This window comes from Mercenaria mercenaria, chromosome 6 (assembly GCF_021730395.1).
Source record: "Mercenaria mercenaria strain notata chromosome 6, MADL_Memer_1, whole genome shotgun sequence".
Classification (NCBI taxonomy): domain Eukaryota; kingdom Metazoa; phylum Mollusca; class Bivalvia; order Venerida; family Veneridae; genus Mercenaria; species Mercenaria mercenaria.
The window spans coordinates 87,050,602-87,067,163 of NC_069366.1; the positions used below are offsets into that span (position 1 = coordinate 87,050,602).

Below are 16,562 nucleotides of genomic sequence, written 5' to 3' on the forward strand. Positions count from 1 at the left end.
GATTTTAGTTAAGGTCTACTGTTTCTCCAAATCTATAAATTTCAAAGCTCTGGCTTTGAAATTTTCTACGTTTATATATCATCATTTGGTGAGTCAGTAAGCCGACAACCATAACTCTTGCTTGCATTATGTCAGAATAATGGCCCTTTTTGTACTTAGAAAATAGAAATTTCTTAGTTTAAGTTTGGCTTTGGTCTCCTTTTTCTCAAAAAGTGTAAGAGATACAATTTTGAAACTTTGCAGACTTGTTTATTATCATAAATTGATTAAGTTGGTCAAGAGCCATAACTCTCACTTGCATTTTGTCAGAATTATGGCCCTTTGTGTACTTTGAACACTGGAATTTCTTGGTTGAATTTTTTCTTTATGTCCAGTTTACTTGAAGACTATAACAGCAATAGCTTTAAAACTAAACTGCAAGCTTGCTTATCATCATTAGATGAGTAAGTAGGCCAAGAACCATAACTATTAACTTAAAAAATTGGTAGTTCTTGGTTATTTTTGTTTTAAGTTCACTTTTCTTCAATACTATAGCTCTGAAATTTTATGCAATTTTTGTCATCAATAGGAGTTAGAAGGTCTAGAACCATTCCTCTTTTCCTGCATATTTCCTTACTTCAAGTGCTTAAAGACGAGCAATGACACCTACAGGCAGTGCTCCCATTTATAATGTGTACATTAGTTTTTATGTTAATGTACCATGTTACAACCAGTTCCAGCACCAGATGCCATTCTCCTCTTTAAACTCTAGGCCAGAGGACTTGTGCAATAAATAGCAAATAAAAGGTAAATTCACAACATGGCTTAATTTCATAATTGAGCCGCGCCACAAGATAACCAACATAGTGGCTTTGCGACCAGCATGGATCCAGACCAGCATCCACGCAGTCTGGTCAGGATCCATGCTGTTCGCTTTCAAAGCCTATTGCAATTACAGAAACCAGGCGCCTAGCTAGGGCATTTTTCATAGTACGCAGACGTAATGGGGGTGGGGGTCAGTGTATCCTCCCCTTGATTATTTATCAATGTGAGAATGGCAAATGGTGCATTTTAGATGTATTTGAAGCAAAAACATTGCACGAAAACCTTATTCTTTGTTTATTTAAAATGTTTTATTTTACTAGGTATGTGCGTAATATTGCACGTGCAATCTGTTGTTTAGCGATCCATGTTATATGTGCAAGTATTAATTCAAAACAAATGATTAGTGGTGACACACTTTGAAAATATCATTATGATTGGATATGTCAAGCTTGGTGGAGATTTGCGGTATTTGCTTTTAATTATAAAATATTTTGCTAAAATTTGAATAAAATTAATAATTTTTTGTTTGCGTTTCCCAATGTTTCCATAGAAACCTAGTGATATAGTTTAAAGTTAAAAGGGATATCTGCGATACTTTTTCTTGAAAGATGTGTCTTTATGAGTGTCCCGGTTAGGTGCACCATAAACTGGTTTAAGCTCCCCAGTGGTAGTTTTGCCACTGACAGTTCCAAGGCGGTGCCCCACAGTGTTCCTTTATTTGTTTGTTTTGTCCTTGTGTGTTTACTTTGTGTGTGTGTGTGTGTTGGTTGTGTGCAGGTCCACGTGCTGGGTTTACGTTTGGGGAGACGTTTTTAGAAACGTGGCTTTCCCTGTTGGATATTCATCCTTGTGATATTCATCCTTGTTTTAATATCACTCCATAAGGTTGTTTTGGAACGTGACTTTCCCTGTTGGATATTCATCCTTGTTTTTTGTATTGATTGGCATTCCCAAAACATATGTATAAATGTTTCAGGTGCCATTAAACAAAATTCACATAAATTTGATGAAGATATTTTTACATTTGTATAGGAATACAATAGTTGGTGTTATTCTCATTAAGTACTTGTATTGAAATGTTCTCAATCTGGTATCAATTGTACTGATATTAGGGTTAGTATAAATACTTTTCCAATTTAGATTGTCGTTTAAAAATGCGTTTCCCATTTTTGACTTTGGATATTAGTAATGATTTCTGCCCTCAATTGTAATTGGTAGAAAAGTTTATTTACTTGAGTATCTTGTTTTATTTTTGAAACCAAATATTCTTGTTGTACTATTGTATTTATGTCTTCATGTTTTAATCTCAGTTTCCAATTGGCTTTTACTCCCCCTATCATTTTATGATATAGCATAAAATCACCTTCTGATATATCGTAAAGATTTTTAACGAAATGGAAGGAATAGAACTTTTTAAATCTGTAATCGTAAATGTCTTTTAAGAATAGTATCCCTTTGTCAAACCATTTTCTGATTATACCATAGTAGTTGATGTGAAGTGATTTCATTATTTGTATGATAATTTATTGAGCACCAAGCATTCAGTATTTCTTTAAGAAATTTATATTCTAAGTTCATTTTTTGTATATCCGTCCAGTGGCAATTAAACTTGAAAAAGAATGTACCTCCAAGATTTTGAAGTTCATGTTTAAAGAGTATTTTCCATTATGCATTATTTTCTTGGAGTAGCCTTTAACCTAGCAGGCTTTTAAGGAAATTATAAAGGAATCTAAATCTATCCATTTTCATAATTACACTGAAATCTTGATTTGATAATTTTTTAGAATGTTGTTTAAGGTCTTCTGAAATATAATACATATAATTTATTTACCTATTAGGCCATTGAAAAAATTTAATCACCAATTATAAAGAAAGAACATATTTATCTCACTGTGAATTGGTTGTCAAATACTGTAATGTCTTGTAACGGTGTCAGACCTGGGCAATACGCGTAGGATCTAACTAGGTGTAATTATATTTCATTTTCTACAACTGCGACCATAGAATAATTGGTAATTTCATACATTTAAGTACAGTTATAAGATATATCCATGATATCTGAAAATAACGTAATAATTATTATGCCTGACAAATTACGTCTGCAGTGTTATACAAAATGTCCTATTCAAAAGCTTTTAGGTGCCGATTTCTCAACCAACATTTTATCACTTTTTGACATTGTATTATAATTTTATTATAGAAATTTGCCTCTTTAAACTGTTAGCATAGACGGCGTATGATTGTAATATTTCACAAAGTCAGGATTATTACAAAATAAGCAGAATGAACTAAATTGCAAAACTGTACCTAAATTGTCCCGATGAGTTTGTTATAACCGGAGAAACAAAATATGAAGTAAGCAATAATTGCGTATGAAGCAATCTCCGTTGCATGATATAGACTTCTTGTTGCAACCAAATAAATTAGCCAGTTTGCCAGATTTTCACTACGCAGCTGCGTATCTGCGTAAAAGCAGCTACACGCCTGGAAACTGTTAGCGAACAGCATGGATCCTGACCAGACTGCGCGGATGCGCAGGCTGGTCTGGATCCATGCTGGTCGCAAACCCACTATATTGGTTTTCTCATGGCACGGCTCATATAACTATCTTCATATAGCTGTACTTATTACTGCAATATTTCATATTACTGTATTTCATATGGCTATATTACATATAACTATATTTCGTATTACTACATATTATTTTGCTATATTTCATATTTCTATAGTTCATATTGCTCTAGCTCTATTTCAAAATATTTCATATGGCTATATTTTTCATATGGCAATTTTTCACATAAATATTGCTACATTTCATATTGCTATATAGCTAGGATATATATTACATACGGTACTTTGATATACTGTCTATTACAAAGACAATGTGCCTATATTTTTTATATAGATATTTCATCTACAAAACTAAAATTACTGTAACCTTGATGAATGCTATGGATATCCATTTATTTCAAGTGCAGCTGCACTGATTGACATTTACTGTTGTTTAACATTGAAAATTTGCTGAAAATGCCATTCCTTCTGTTCCCATTACAACCTGTTAATGTCATATCCTCAAAATCAAAACATTGTTACATTTATTCAGTAGTTGTCTACATATAAACCTTATTACTTATATAGGTCCTGTGCAGCCTTTCTGAGCCGAATACCACTCTTAGGCAGAATGCTTGTTTATTAACCAATAAATGCTGCTCTGGATAGGTTACAACTGCTATGGCAAAAAAAAACCTACACAGAAAGATCTTTCACCTTTTTTTCAGGAGGTAAATTCTCTTCAGGGATGTTCTTTACGGAGGTTATCCTGTATCCCATAATGACAAATCATGTTTTATCTTTAATAATACTTTCTGTTGATGACATCACATTTACCTTGTAGAGACCAAGAAACAGTGTTTCCATATTTCCTCTATATACAAGACATTTCAGAATTAACATAGTAGCAAAAGCATGTTGCAATTTATCTAAATACTAAGAATTAGTGATTATGCTGCAAAGAATGATTCCGCAAAATGTATAACCTCTTGTCCATGTTTAGATTTATTAAAAAATGCCTCTGCCATTATTTATTTCTAAAATTCACCAAAACTTACTGCCAGAATTCTTTGCTTGCTGTGCGCGCCATGTCTGTTGAATTGACTTTGATATATGTTGAATTTGAGGAACAGTTTGATCCACACTGCTGTCTTAGGGTATCTAGCCCAGTTATACAGGAGTCTGTGTTCCACCACTGACCACACTTGCCCCAGGGCAGTTCAGACGTGAAGGACTGGACAAAATACACCATCACCCAAACCATCACCATTATATAGTACCAACAGTAAACAAACGACACCACCAACATCATGTAACCTATACCTGTGAACAACATAAAGTATTTTTTACTTAATTTACTTGCTTATTTAACCCTTATCATGCTAAACATGACTGATTCTGCCTTTGCAACCAGTGTAGATCATGATCAGCCTGCACATCCATGCAGTCTGATCATGGTCTGCACTGTTCGCCATTCAGTCAGTATTTTTTGGTAAGCACCCCTTTTAACAGTTACTGGTACTGTCCAAATTAAAAGATGGACAAGTTCATTATAGAAATTTAGCAGGGTAAAGGTTAACGCTGTTGAAACAGACATAATCTTATGAGCGGAATTAACCAGACATGCTTACTTTTTCTATGTACTTCGAAGTCATTTAATTTCGTGAGCAAAACAATTGTGGTTTGGGCAAAAAATGGCTATTTCATGGGAAAACACCTTTTTAACATAAATGAATAGGAATTTCATTTATCTGTAAGCATTTAATTTTGTGGATTTACCAAGAAAAGAAATCCATGAAAATTAGTCTCCTAAAAATATTAGAGATGCTTTTGAGAAAAGCGCATGTCTCCCACAACTGCCTTGTTTGTCTGGATTGTTTAGAAGAATGGTTCCTATCAAAAATGTCTAGTTTGTCTAGATGCTCTAGACCAGTGGATCCAATCAGTAATTCAAGGGCCATAATTCAGAAGTGCCTGGGCTGATTTGGCTAGTTATCAAACTTGGCCATGGTCTTATGGTCAAACACATTTTGTTCAAGTTTGGTGAAGATCGGATGAGAAATGTTCGACTTAGAGTGCGGACAAGCTTTGTGACAGACAGACAGACACACACAGAGACAGACAGGAGTAATTCAATATGTCTCCCACACCACTGTGTGGTGGGAGACATAATTAATGAGTTCACAGTATGTTAAATATTTCATGGTCAACTGTAGGCTTTATTATTGCAAATAGTCACTTTTATCTATTCATCTTTTTCCTCAAAATTACCATACTTAGAATTCACTTATTAAATAATACGAGGGTTGATCCAGAAATAATGTAACTTTGTCCATTTTGCGTTTATTCACGGTTGTATTATTATAGAAATTAGACTAAGATGTCAGCTACTTCAATTACGGTTACATGGATAAGTATTCTTTTCTAGGGCTGTTTCGTTTTAAAGATATAGACCTTCAAATTTCACCGACAACAACTCGCCACATGCAAAAACAGCGTTTCTTTCATAAACAGTAAAAACAACTAAACAAAGACAATCACCAACTGACATCAAAACAACAAACCTACTCCTAGGAAATTATAATGACGTGTAGTTATATCTTTCAGTAGTTAACAATGAAAACTATTGTGATTTACACACAGATTAAAGTTCATTTTGTAGTGCTATCCTTGTTATTGCTTGACAAACATAAATTTCGGACATGAATAGTGTCAGTGACATGCAAGTGATTTTCGTTACCATGCTATCTGTGCATGTCAACATAGTGATCAGTAAGCCACACTCTTATATGATATTTTCAAAAGGTATGGCAAATAGCTTAAGGTACCTGGGAATGAATTTTTGTTGTTTTCTTTTCATTATACACATTTTTATAGCTAGAGTTACATTACTTTTGAATCAACCCTCTTATATTTGTTTCTTAATAGACCTTTACAACGGACACGGACAATGTAGACGTACTATGTACTATGGTCAAAATCTGGGGGATTTCTCAAAGCATAAAAATTGAAAAACATAACCGCAGAGATGCGTTTTATTTTCTAAGACACCAAATTCAAATGTTTTTGCCTAATTATCAAGATACAGCATATTTTTATAATTCTTGACAGTGTTATACTCTGCTAGGAATAAATATTGCCTGTGTAAGGAGAACACAGACGAACACACATATATCTACATTTTACGAAACATTAACAAGTTCAGTTTAATAACATATCACTTTCCTTTAACATGTTTAATTTTACTTGTTGCCTGCCATTTGATAAAATAGTCTTTTAGTTTTGTAAATTAACGACATTTAACTTGTCAGTCTGACAACAATCAACCCAATCAGTAAAACAAATCTTGAACAGTTGATCTTTTTCATCTTAGCGGCCAAAACTACATTCTTAAGGTGGGTTTTAGCAATACACCAAGTCTGGTGACAATATGTCTCAATCAGAACTAAATTCATTTCCCGGTAACTATTTCTCTACGAAATAACCAAGTTTGGTCAAACTAGTTCAATCAAATTATTATAGTAAATCGGAGAACAAGATTTATCGTTTTAGATACAGCAACCTTGACCCAAGCAACCTGAAATGAATTTTAAGCTGGAGTTTTTATAAGCATGTAATATCCCAAGATTAACCTCAAACGTTTGTCTCTATTTTTTTAAGTATCAAATAAGTTTAAAATTAGCTGCAGCTGCCAATGTATCCAAGCCTTTTATGACTGGAACCAAATACCTGTTTAACTGAAATTATGTTCCATGTTGTTACAAAAAGCAGACTTTCTTTATAACACAGTGTATATAGAAACAGTGAACAACCCAAACGGAAATAGCCATGTGATTATACGACATACACAGTATCTGGGTTTACACGCCGCTGCTATTTTCATTTATTTTTACACTATAGTGGAGTTTAGGCGTCTTTATCTGTAAGTAGTCAATAAATTATACATTGAAGAGATAATTTGTCTTAGATTTCATCAGTATGTGTGTTAAATACCGTCATTATGCTACCGTAATCAAAAGTAATCACCGATTTCTGTTGAAACTTCAGAAAGTGTCACACGAATAAACAAAGTTTTCCCTTCTAGTTGATAATGGAAGTGTATAAGATTCATATTAAATCAGTCCTGCGTTGTCAATAAATTGTTCTTAATCTCATGCGTTACAAGGTATTTATCATTTGCATAGAAATATACCGATTTCTGTAGTCAATGTGTCATTTCATATTGAACGATTTATTGGAAACTGTCTACAATGATGTGAACGATTTGTTGCGATTTTATTGAAAATTTATAGCGATTAACTGTGAATAATTACATATAGTAATTCTTTTTCATTTAACTGTTGAAATTGGAGAGATTTTGTAGACAGTGCCAGTGGTATTGGACATGAAAGAACTTAAAACATTTATAATGCAGTTTTAGCAAATACAAATGTACATACAATAACTAATTTGTGCAATATGTGTTTGAAACTTGGCAGCTGTTAGGTTTGAGCGACAATTATTCATGACTATGTTGGGTATAGTTTAGATATAGTTATACATTATTTCTCTTCCTAGGTTAATATTTTTGTCAAATGACGGAAACACGCAATGTAGACACTGGCACTACCTCATTCTCGTGTAATATCGCCTTCACTATGAGTGGTATTACAACATATACATCATGCTTTGCATTTTAAAATCTAAGTAGTTTTAAAACACTTTCTTACCTTTTTTCCTTTTCTCATGTTATTCTGACTAAGCAGCTTTTGTTCGAGTGTTGTTAATTTAGACTACATAATTTGCCTAAGCGGGGCCTCCGTGGCCGAGTGGTTAAGGTCGCTGACTTGAATCACTTGCCCCTCATCGATGTGAGCCTCACTCGGGACGTTGAATTCTTCATGTGAGGAAGCCATCCAGCTGGCTTACGGAAGGTCGGTGATTCTACCCAGGTGCCTGCTCATGATAAAATAATGCACGGACGGGCACCTCGGGCCTTCCTCCACCATTAAAGCTGGAAAGTCGCCATATGACCTATCATGTGTCGGTGCGACGTTAAATAAAAAACAAGAGGACCATGATGGTCCTGAATCGCTCACCTATCCCCACATGACCCAGTGTTGAACTGAGTATGACGTCGTTATTTCTATTATTTGACAAAGTGACCTAGTTTTTGAGCATATGTGACCTAGATATCATCAAGATAAAAAATTCTGACCAATTTTCATGAAGATCCATTGAAAAATATGACCTCTAGAGAGGTCAAAAGGTTTTTCTATTATTTGACCTAATGACCTAGTTTTTGAAGGCACGTGACCCACTTTTAAACTTGACCTAGATATCATCAAGGTGAACATTCTCACTAATTTTCATGAAGATCTCGTGAAAAATATGGCCTCTAGAGAGGTCACAAGGTTTTTCTGTTTTTCGACCTACTGACCTAGTTTTTGACCGCACATGTCCCAGTTATGAACTTGACCTAGATATCATCAAGCTGAACATTCGCACCAACTTTCATGAAGATCCAGTGAGAAATATGGCCTCTAGAGACATCACAAGAATTTTCTATTTTTAGACCTACTGACCTAGTTTTTGACCGCACGTGACCCAGTTTTGAATTTGACCTAGATATCATCAAGGTGAACATTCTGACCAATCTTCATCAAGATCTCTTGAAAAATATGGCCTCTAGAGAGGTCACAAGGTTTTTCTATTTTTAGATCTACTGACCTAGTTATTGACCGTGTGTGACCAAGTTTCGAACCTGACCTAGATATCATCAAGGTGAACATTCTGACCAATTTTCATAAAGATCCTATGAAAAATATGGCCTCTAGAGAGGTCACAAAGTTTTTCTATTTTCAGACCTACTGACCTAGTTTTTGACCGCACGTGACCCAGTTTCGAACTTGACCTAGATATCATCAAGGTGAACATTCTGACCAATTTTCATGAAGATCCATTGAGAAATATGGCCTCTAGAGAGGTCACAAGGTTTTTCTATTTTTAGACCTACTGACCTAGTTTTTTACCCCACGTGACCCAGTTTCGAACTTGACCTAGATATCATCAAGGTAAACATTCTGACCAATTTTCATGAAGATCTCATGAAAAATATGGCCTCTAGAGAGGTCACAAGGTTTTTCTATTTTTAGATCTACTGACCTAGTTTTTGACCCCACGTGACCCAGTTCGAACCTGACCTAGATATCATCAAGGTGAACATTCTGACCAATTTTCATGAAGATCCATTGAGAAATATGGCCTCTAGAGAGGTCACAAGGTTTTTCTATTTTTAGACCTACTGACCTAGTTTTTGACCCCACGTGACCCAGTTTCGAACTTGACCTAGATATCATCAAGTTGAACATTCTGACCAATTTTCATGAAGATCTTATGAAAAATATGGCCCCTAGAGAGGTCACAAGGTTTTTCTATTTTTAGATCTACTGACCTAGTTTTTGATCCCACGTGACCCAGTTTCGAACTTGACCTAGATATCATCAAGGTGAACGTTCTGACCAATTTTCATGAAGATCCATTGAGAAATATGGCCTCTAGAGAGGTCACAAGGTTTTTCTATTTTTAGACCTACTGACCTAGTTTTTGACCCCACGTGATCCAGTTTCGAACTTGACCTAGATATCATCAAGGTGAACATTCTGACAAATTTTCATGAAGATCTCATGAAAAATATGGCCTCTAGAGAGGTCACAAGGTTTTTCTATTTTTAGATCTACTGACCTAGTTTTTGATCGCACGTGACCCAGTTTCGAACTTGACCTAGATATCATCAAGATGAACATTCTGACCAACTTTCATAAAGATCCCTTGAAAAATGTGACCTCTAGAGAGGTCACAAGCAAAAGTTTACGCACGCACGCACGCACTGACGCACGGACGACGGACGACGGACGCCGCGCGATCACAAAAGCTCACCTTGTCACTTTGTGACAGGTGAGCTAAAAAACAACAAAAAAACTTGCCTCAGCCTTATTTTTCACTTTAAACATATTTTATTCCTAATAATCCATGTACAGATTAAATACATACATCGTAGTTTATACAAAATAATTTGGAAAGGATAATAATGAAACACACATTCTTACAGAATTCTTCTCCTTTATGTTTTTTTCGAGTGTCATTATTTTAAATTTGGATTGCTAAACATGCTTAAGCATCTGTATTCGTTTGCTGAGCACTGTTACTACTTGGTACTTTTTTCAAGGGCGATTCTAATTTATTAGCGGATTCTTTTTTATTTTTATTGTTGTTTTTTCTTTAATTGGTATCATCATTATATTGCTATTGTTAACTTCTTTTGGGATTACTTGGAAATCTTTTGTGAATAAAACTTTCTTATTGTCAATGTTGTCATGTGTTTCGATTTTAATTTGTATATTTTCGTCAGTTTGGAATAAAGTTGTGTTTAATTATGTTTTCAAAGTCTGGTGTCGTTTCTTTGCAATAATAACACTAATATTGCTTCATTGTACCTAAAACAGACAGAAATCAGAATTTAATTGTAATTTGTAATAACAATCTGTCGTTCAATATGGACAAAATTGTATTGAAATATTTGCAATAAGTAGTACAATCGTGTGTGTAAAATCGAAATAAGTCGATCACTATCATTTCAATAGGGCGTACAATACAATACAATACACAGCACCGCAAATTTGTGTTTAAAACGAAATACGGGATGAATTAAGGTTGAAATCGTTATCAATGAAAAAGAAAATACACTAAATTCTTATAATGTGACATGCATTCAGAAATTTGCTTTATTTTTTTATAAAACTCATTCAATGTTGGTATGCATGATCTAAACATTCACCGTGTAATCAACTGATTTCACCTTACCTACCGCTCATGTAAGTCATTCTGGACTTATATTGACTGGGAAAATTTTGAAACATGCCTTTCGAAACACATCTCAAGGAATAAACATACCTTTATTTGACATTTATCCAAATATCAATCGAAAAAGTTAGACCATGTTTATGAAACTGAAACTGAAACTGGTTTATTTGCTTAAACGCCTATTTCTACATTTAAAACATATTCAATGGCGTTTTACAATACAAGTTGAAATAAAATATTAAATATAAAATATTTTAAATAAGATTAATTAAAACGAATCAAAATAGCAATTATTAATTTAAAGTCAATGATAATACTATATTTTAAAATATTACTAACATACAATTATCACAGACAAACATTAAATTTCTATCACTGTCACCAGCATCATTGTTTAAAACTCAGTCAAAACTGAGAATAATGCAAAGTAGTCTCTGAAGAAATGCGTTTTCAACCTTTTCCTAAAGCAGTCAATTGAGGAACTTTGTCTGATGTTCAACGGCAAATTGTTCCACAACTTTGGCCCTATAGTACTAAAGCTTCTATCACTAAAAGTTTTTCGCTTGTTGAAAGGGACGATGTAACAGTCAACTGATGACTCCGAGGATCTGAGGGAGCGCTGGGGGATTTTCGGTGTTAAGAGTTCAATCAAATATGCAGGCGCATTTCCAACATGGCAATTGAACATGTACGTCAAGATCTTAAAGTTTATTCTGGCTTTGATCGGCAGCCAGTGCAAATCGTAGAGTGCCTGCTTAGAACTGTCTCTTCTTCTACGATTCAGAACTAACTTCGCACACATATTTTGAATGCGTTGCAGTTTTGCGATGTCACAATCAGAAATACCGTATAAAATAACATTACAGTAGTCTAAATGCGAAATAACCAGCGATAGCACTAAGGTTTCAGTTGCATCCTGAGTCAAATATTTGCGAATGTTTTTGATTCGGAAAAAATTCAACATTGCCGTTCTACACTTTATTTTTATATGCTCTTTGAAAGTTAAAGTTTCGTCCAAATAGGCCCCCAAATATCTGATGTTACTCTGTCTCTTGATTTTATCACCCAAATATCTATCTCGTGAATGTTTAACTTATTCAACTGAGGGCACTTCCAAAGGCAATATGTTCAGTTTTTGAGGAATTCATTTTTAGTTTGTTACTGTTCATCCACTCATTGAATCTGTAGCAAACTCCTCTAGTTCACCAATGGATTTAGCCTCGATGGATGGTTCGGGCTTAAAACGTGTGCTTGCGGTGTGGTCGTCGGCAAAGCCAAAGACGGAAATGGACGGGGGAACAATGTCAAAAATCGTTCCTGCGTACGTGAGATAGAGCCACGGCCCTAAACAGCTTCCCTGGGGGACACTACACGTAAGCTCACGTGCTGATGACACTGTTTGATTCACACTCACGCGGCAGCTCCGTGGCCTCAGATATGAGTTCAACCAGTCCAATGCAACACCAGAGACACCATACTGACATTTCAAAACGTCCAAAAGAATATCGTGATCTACCGTATCAAAAGCTGCACAGAGTTTATCATAGTTCAACAAATGATTGAAATCACATCGCTATTTCCGTTTTGGTTGTTCAATCGTTTCTACACTGTGTATAACTTAGCGCCACATCGGCAGTATCATTAGCTCTTTCTTCGACTCAACTCACCTCGTTTGCCACCAAAAGCTGGTGGAGCCAGTGTTTACAGGCCGTGTTACAGCTCATTTTGTTTCTAATTTTTCCTCCAACACACTGACACTTACACACTGATCACCAAAACATGAGACATTAAAATAGATAAAATTTTTATTCTTCAAAACACCCAAACCATAAACCCCTCACCCTCCCACAGCCTCCCACCCCGATGCACTTCTACACCTACCCTCAGTTATTCATTATAATTTCTATTCATATTCCTTTCTTTTTTCAAATATTTGTGTTTCTTTTTTTATTGTTTCAGTACAGCCTACCCTTTCCCGCATAATAACAAATAGGTCAAAGATCTGTATTTTTTCTACTGCATTGACTGCTTTCTGTAAGCCTATACAACGTGCTACTTTACTGGGCTAAACCTTTATCTCACTATGCGCTTTTATTTATAATCATATTATATTCTTAATACAAGTTCCTAAAACATGTTTGAGAAAAACCCCCAAATTTTAACGAAGTACAGAGTACGTTTACATTTACATTCCCATGTCCGTGTCCATGATAAAGGTCTAATACTTTAATGACAAGTGTGGTATTTGATGCTATTCTTCAGCTCCCTTTCATTCATCCTGTAAAATCATTAATATTCATACGTGACTAATGTTTGTGGATTTTGTGGTTTTATTACTCCAAGAATTTAAATCCTCATAATAAACACAATTCCCATTCTTTTTATTTTCACAAACTGGAATCCATGTATTTATATTCCCATGAAAAACAAGAGGACCATGATGGTCCTGAATCGCTCACCTGTTCCCACATGACCCAGTTTTGAGTATGACGTCGTTTTTTCTATTATTTGACATAGTGACCTAGTTTTTGAGCTCATGTGACCCAGTTTTGAACTTGACCTAGATATCATCAAGATAAAAATTCTGACCAATTTTCATGAAGATCCATTGAAAAATATGGCCTCTAGAGAGGTCACAAGGTTTTTCTATTATTTGACCTATTGACCTAGTTTTCGAAGGTACGTGACCCTGTTTTGAACCTGACCTAGATATCATCAAGGGGAACATTCTCACTAAATTTCATGAAGATCTCATGAAAAATATGGCCTCTAGGAGGGGTCACAAGGTTTTTCTATTTTTATACCTACTGGCCTAGTTTTTGACCGCACGTGACCCAGTTTTGAAACTGACTAGATATCATCAAGGTGAACATTCAGACCAATTTTCATGAAGATCCATCGAAAAATATGGCCTCTAGAGAGGTCAAAAGATTTTTCTAATTTTAGACCGACTGACCTAGTTTTTGACCGCAGTTGACCCAGTTTCAAACCTGACCTAGACATCATTAAGATGAACATTCAGACCAACTTTCATACAGATCCCATGAAAAGTATGGCCTCTAGAGAGGTCACAACGTTTTTTTATTATTTGACCTACTGACCTAGTTTTTGATGGCACATGACCCAGTTTCAAACTTGACCTAGATATCATCAAAGTGAACATTCTGACCAATTTTCATGAAGATCCATTCAAGGGTAAGGCCTCTAGAGAGGTCACAAGGTTTTTCTATTTTAAGACCTACAGACCTAGTTTTTGACCGCAGTTGACCCAGTTTCAAACTTGACCTATACATCATCAAAATAAACATTCAGACAACTTTCATACAGATCCCATGAAAAATATGGCCTCTAGAGAGGTCACAAGGTTTTTTCATTATTTGACCTACTGACCTACTTTTTGAAGGCACGTGACCCACTTTCGAACTTGACCTAGATATCATCAAGATGAACATTCTGACCAATCTTTATGAAGATCCATTCACAAGTATGGCCTCTAGAGAGGTCACAAGGTTTTTCTATTTTTAGACCTACTGACCTAGTTTTTGACCGCATGTTACCCAGTTTCGACCTTGGCCTAGATATCATCAAGATGGACATTCAGACCAACTTTCATACAGATCCCATGAAAAATATGGCCTTTAGAGAGGTCACAAGGTTTTCTATTATTTGACCTACTGACCTAGTTTTTTATGGCACGTGACCCAGTTTCGAACTTGACCTAGATATCATCAAGGTGAACATTCTCACCAATTTTCATGAAGATCTTGTGAAAAATATGGCCTCTTGAGAGGTCGCAATGTTTTTCTATTTTTAGACCTACTGACCTAGTTTTTGACTGCACGTGACCCAGTTTCGAACTTGACCTAGATATCTTCAAGGTGAACAGTCTGACCAATTTTCATAAAGACCCCATGAAAAATGTGACCTCTAGAGTGGTCACAAGCAAAAGTTTACGCGCGGACGGACCGACGCACGGAGGGACGACAGACGCTGCACGATCACAAAAGCTCACCTTGTCACTTTGTGACAGGTGAGCTAAAAAAGCCATTTTAGCCAGAAACCTGAAATGTTATACCCATGAAATTATATGATAACTGTTTTCCAAGACTGTACTAATACTAATTTGTTCTCTAAATATTTCTCTAACATTATGCACTAATGCTAACTTGTTCTCTAACTGGTTTTCCACCATTCCTTACCAGTATGTACTTGTATTTAAACCCATTTTCTAAGATTCTACACCATCACTAACTTGGTCTCTAGCCAGTTTCCAAATTCTGCACAAAATTTACTGACTTGTTCTCTAACAAGTTTTCCTAGATTCTACACCAGCACTGACTTGTTCTCTAACCCATTTTCCATGATTCTGCACCAGTACTGACTTGTTCTCTAACAAGTTTTCCTTGATTATACACCAGAACTGACTAGTTCTCTAACAAGTTTTCCTAGATTCTACACCAGAACTGACTAGTTCTCTAACAAGTTTTCCTAGATTCTACACCAGCACTGACTTGTTCTCTAACAAGTTGTCCCAGATTCTACACCAGTACTGACTAGTTCTCTAACAAGTTTTCCTAGATTCTACACCAGCACTGACTTGTTCTCTAACAAGTTTTCCTAGATTCTACACCAGCACTGACTTGTTCTCTAACAAGTTTTCCCAGATTCTACACCAGTACTGACTAGTTCTCTAACAAGTTTTCCTGGATTTTACACCAGAACTGACTTGTTCTCTAACAAGTTTTCCTTGATTCTACACCAGCACTGACTTGTTCTCTAGCAAGTTTTCCTTAATGCTACACCAGTACTGACTAGTTCTCTAACAAGCTTTCCTTGATTCTGCACCAGCACTGACTTGTTCTCTAACAAGTTTTCCTTGATTCTGCACCAGAACTGACTTGTTCTCTAACCCATTTTCCATTATTCTGCACCAGCACTGACTTGTTCTCTAACCTATTTTCCATGATTCTGCACCAGCACTGACTTGTTCTCTAACAAGTTTTCCTTGATTATACACCAGAACTGACTTGTTCTCTAACCCATTTTCCATGATACTGCACCAGTACTGACTTGTTCTCTAACAAGTTTTCCTTGATTCTACACAGCACTGACTTGTTCTCTAACAAGTTTCCTTGATTCTACATAAGTACTGACTTGTTCTCTAACAAGTTTTCCTAGATTCTATACCAGCACTGACTTGTTCTCTAAAAAGTTTTCCTAGATTCTATACCAGCACTGACTTTTTCTCTAACCTATTTTCCATGATTCTGCACCATTACTGACTTTTTCTCAGCAACTGACAACTTGCCACATGAATCACAGAAGAATGATATCATAAAGTCTTATGTCAAAAATGTCAAATCTTA

The 16,562-nt window shown here is 35.5% G+C and overlaps 1 protein-coding gene across 1 annotated transcript in view; it reads right to left on the reverse strand.

The window, feature by feature from the left end:
• The window catches only part of LOC123548295 (sodium- and chloride-dependent glycine transporter 1-like), a 77,882-nt gene that overhangs the window by 25,566 nt on the left and 35,754 nt on the right, over positions 1–16,562 (reverse strand). The window contains exon 4 of the mRNA XM_045335442.2: positions 4,413–4,677. Coding sequence (XP_045191377.2) covers positions 4,413–4,677 — 265 coding nt within the window. The remainder of the gene's footprint in view (positions 1–4,412; positions 4,678–16,562) is intronic.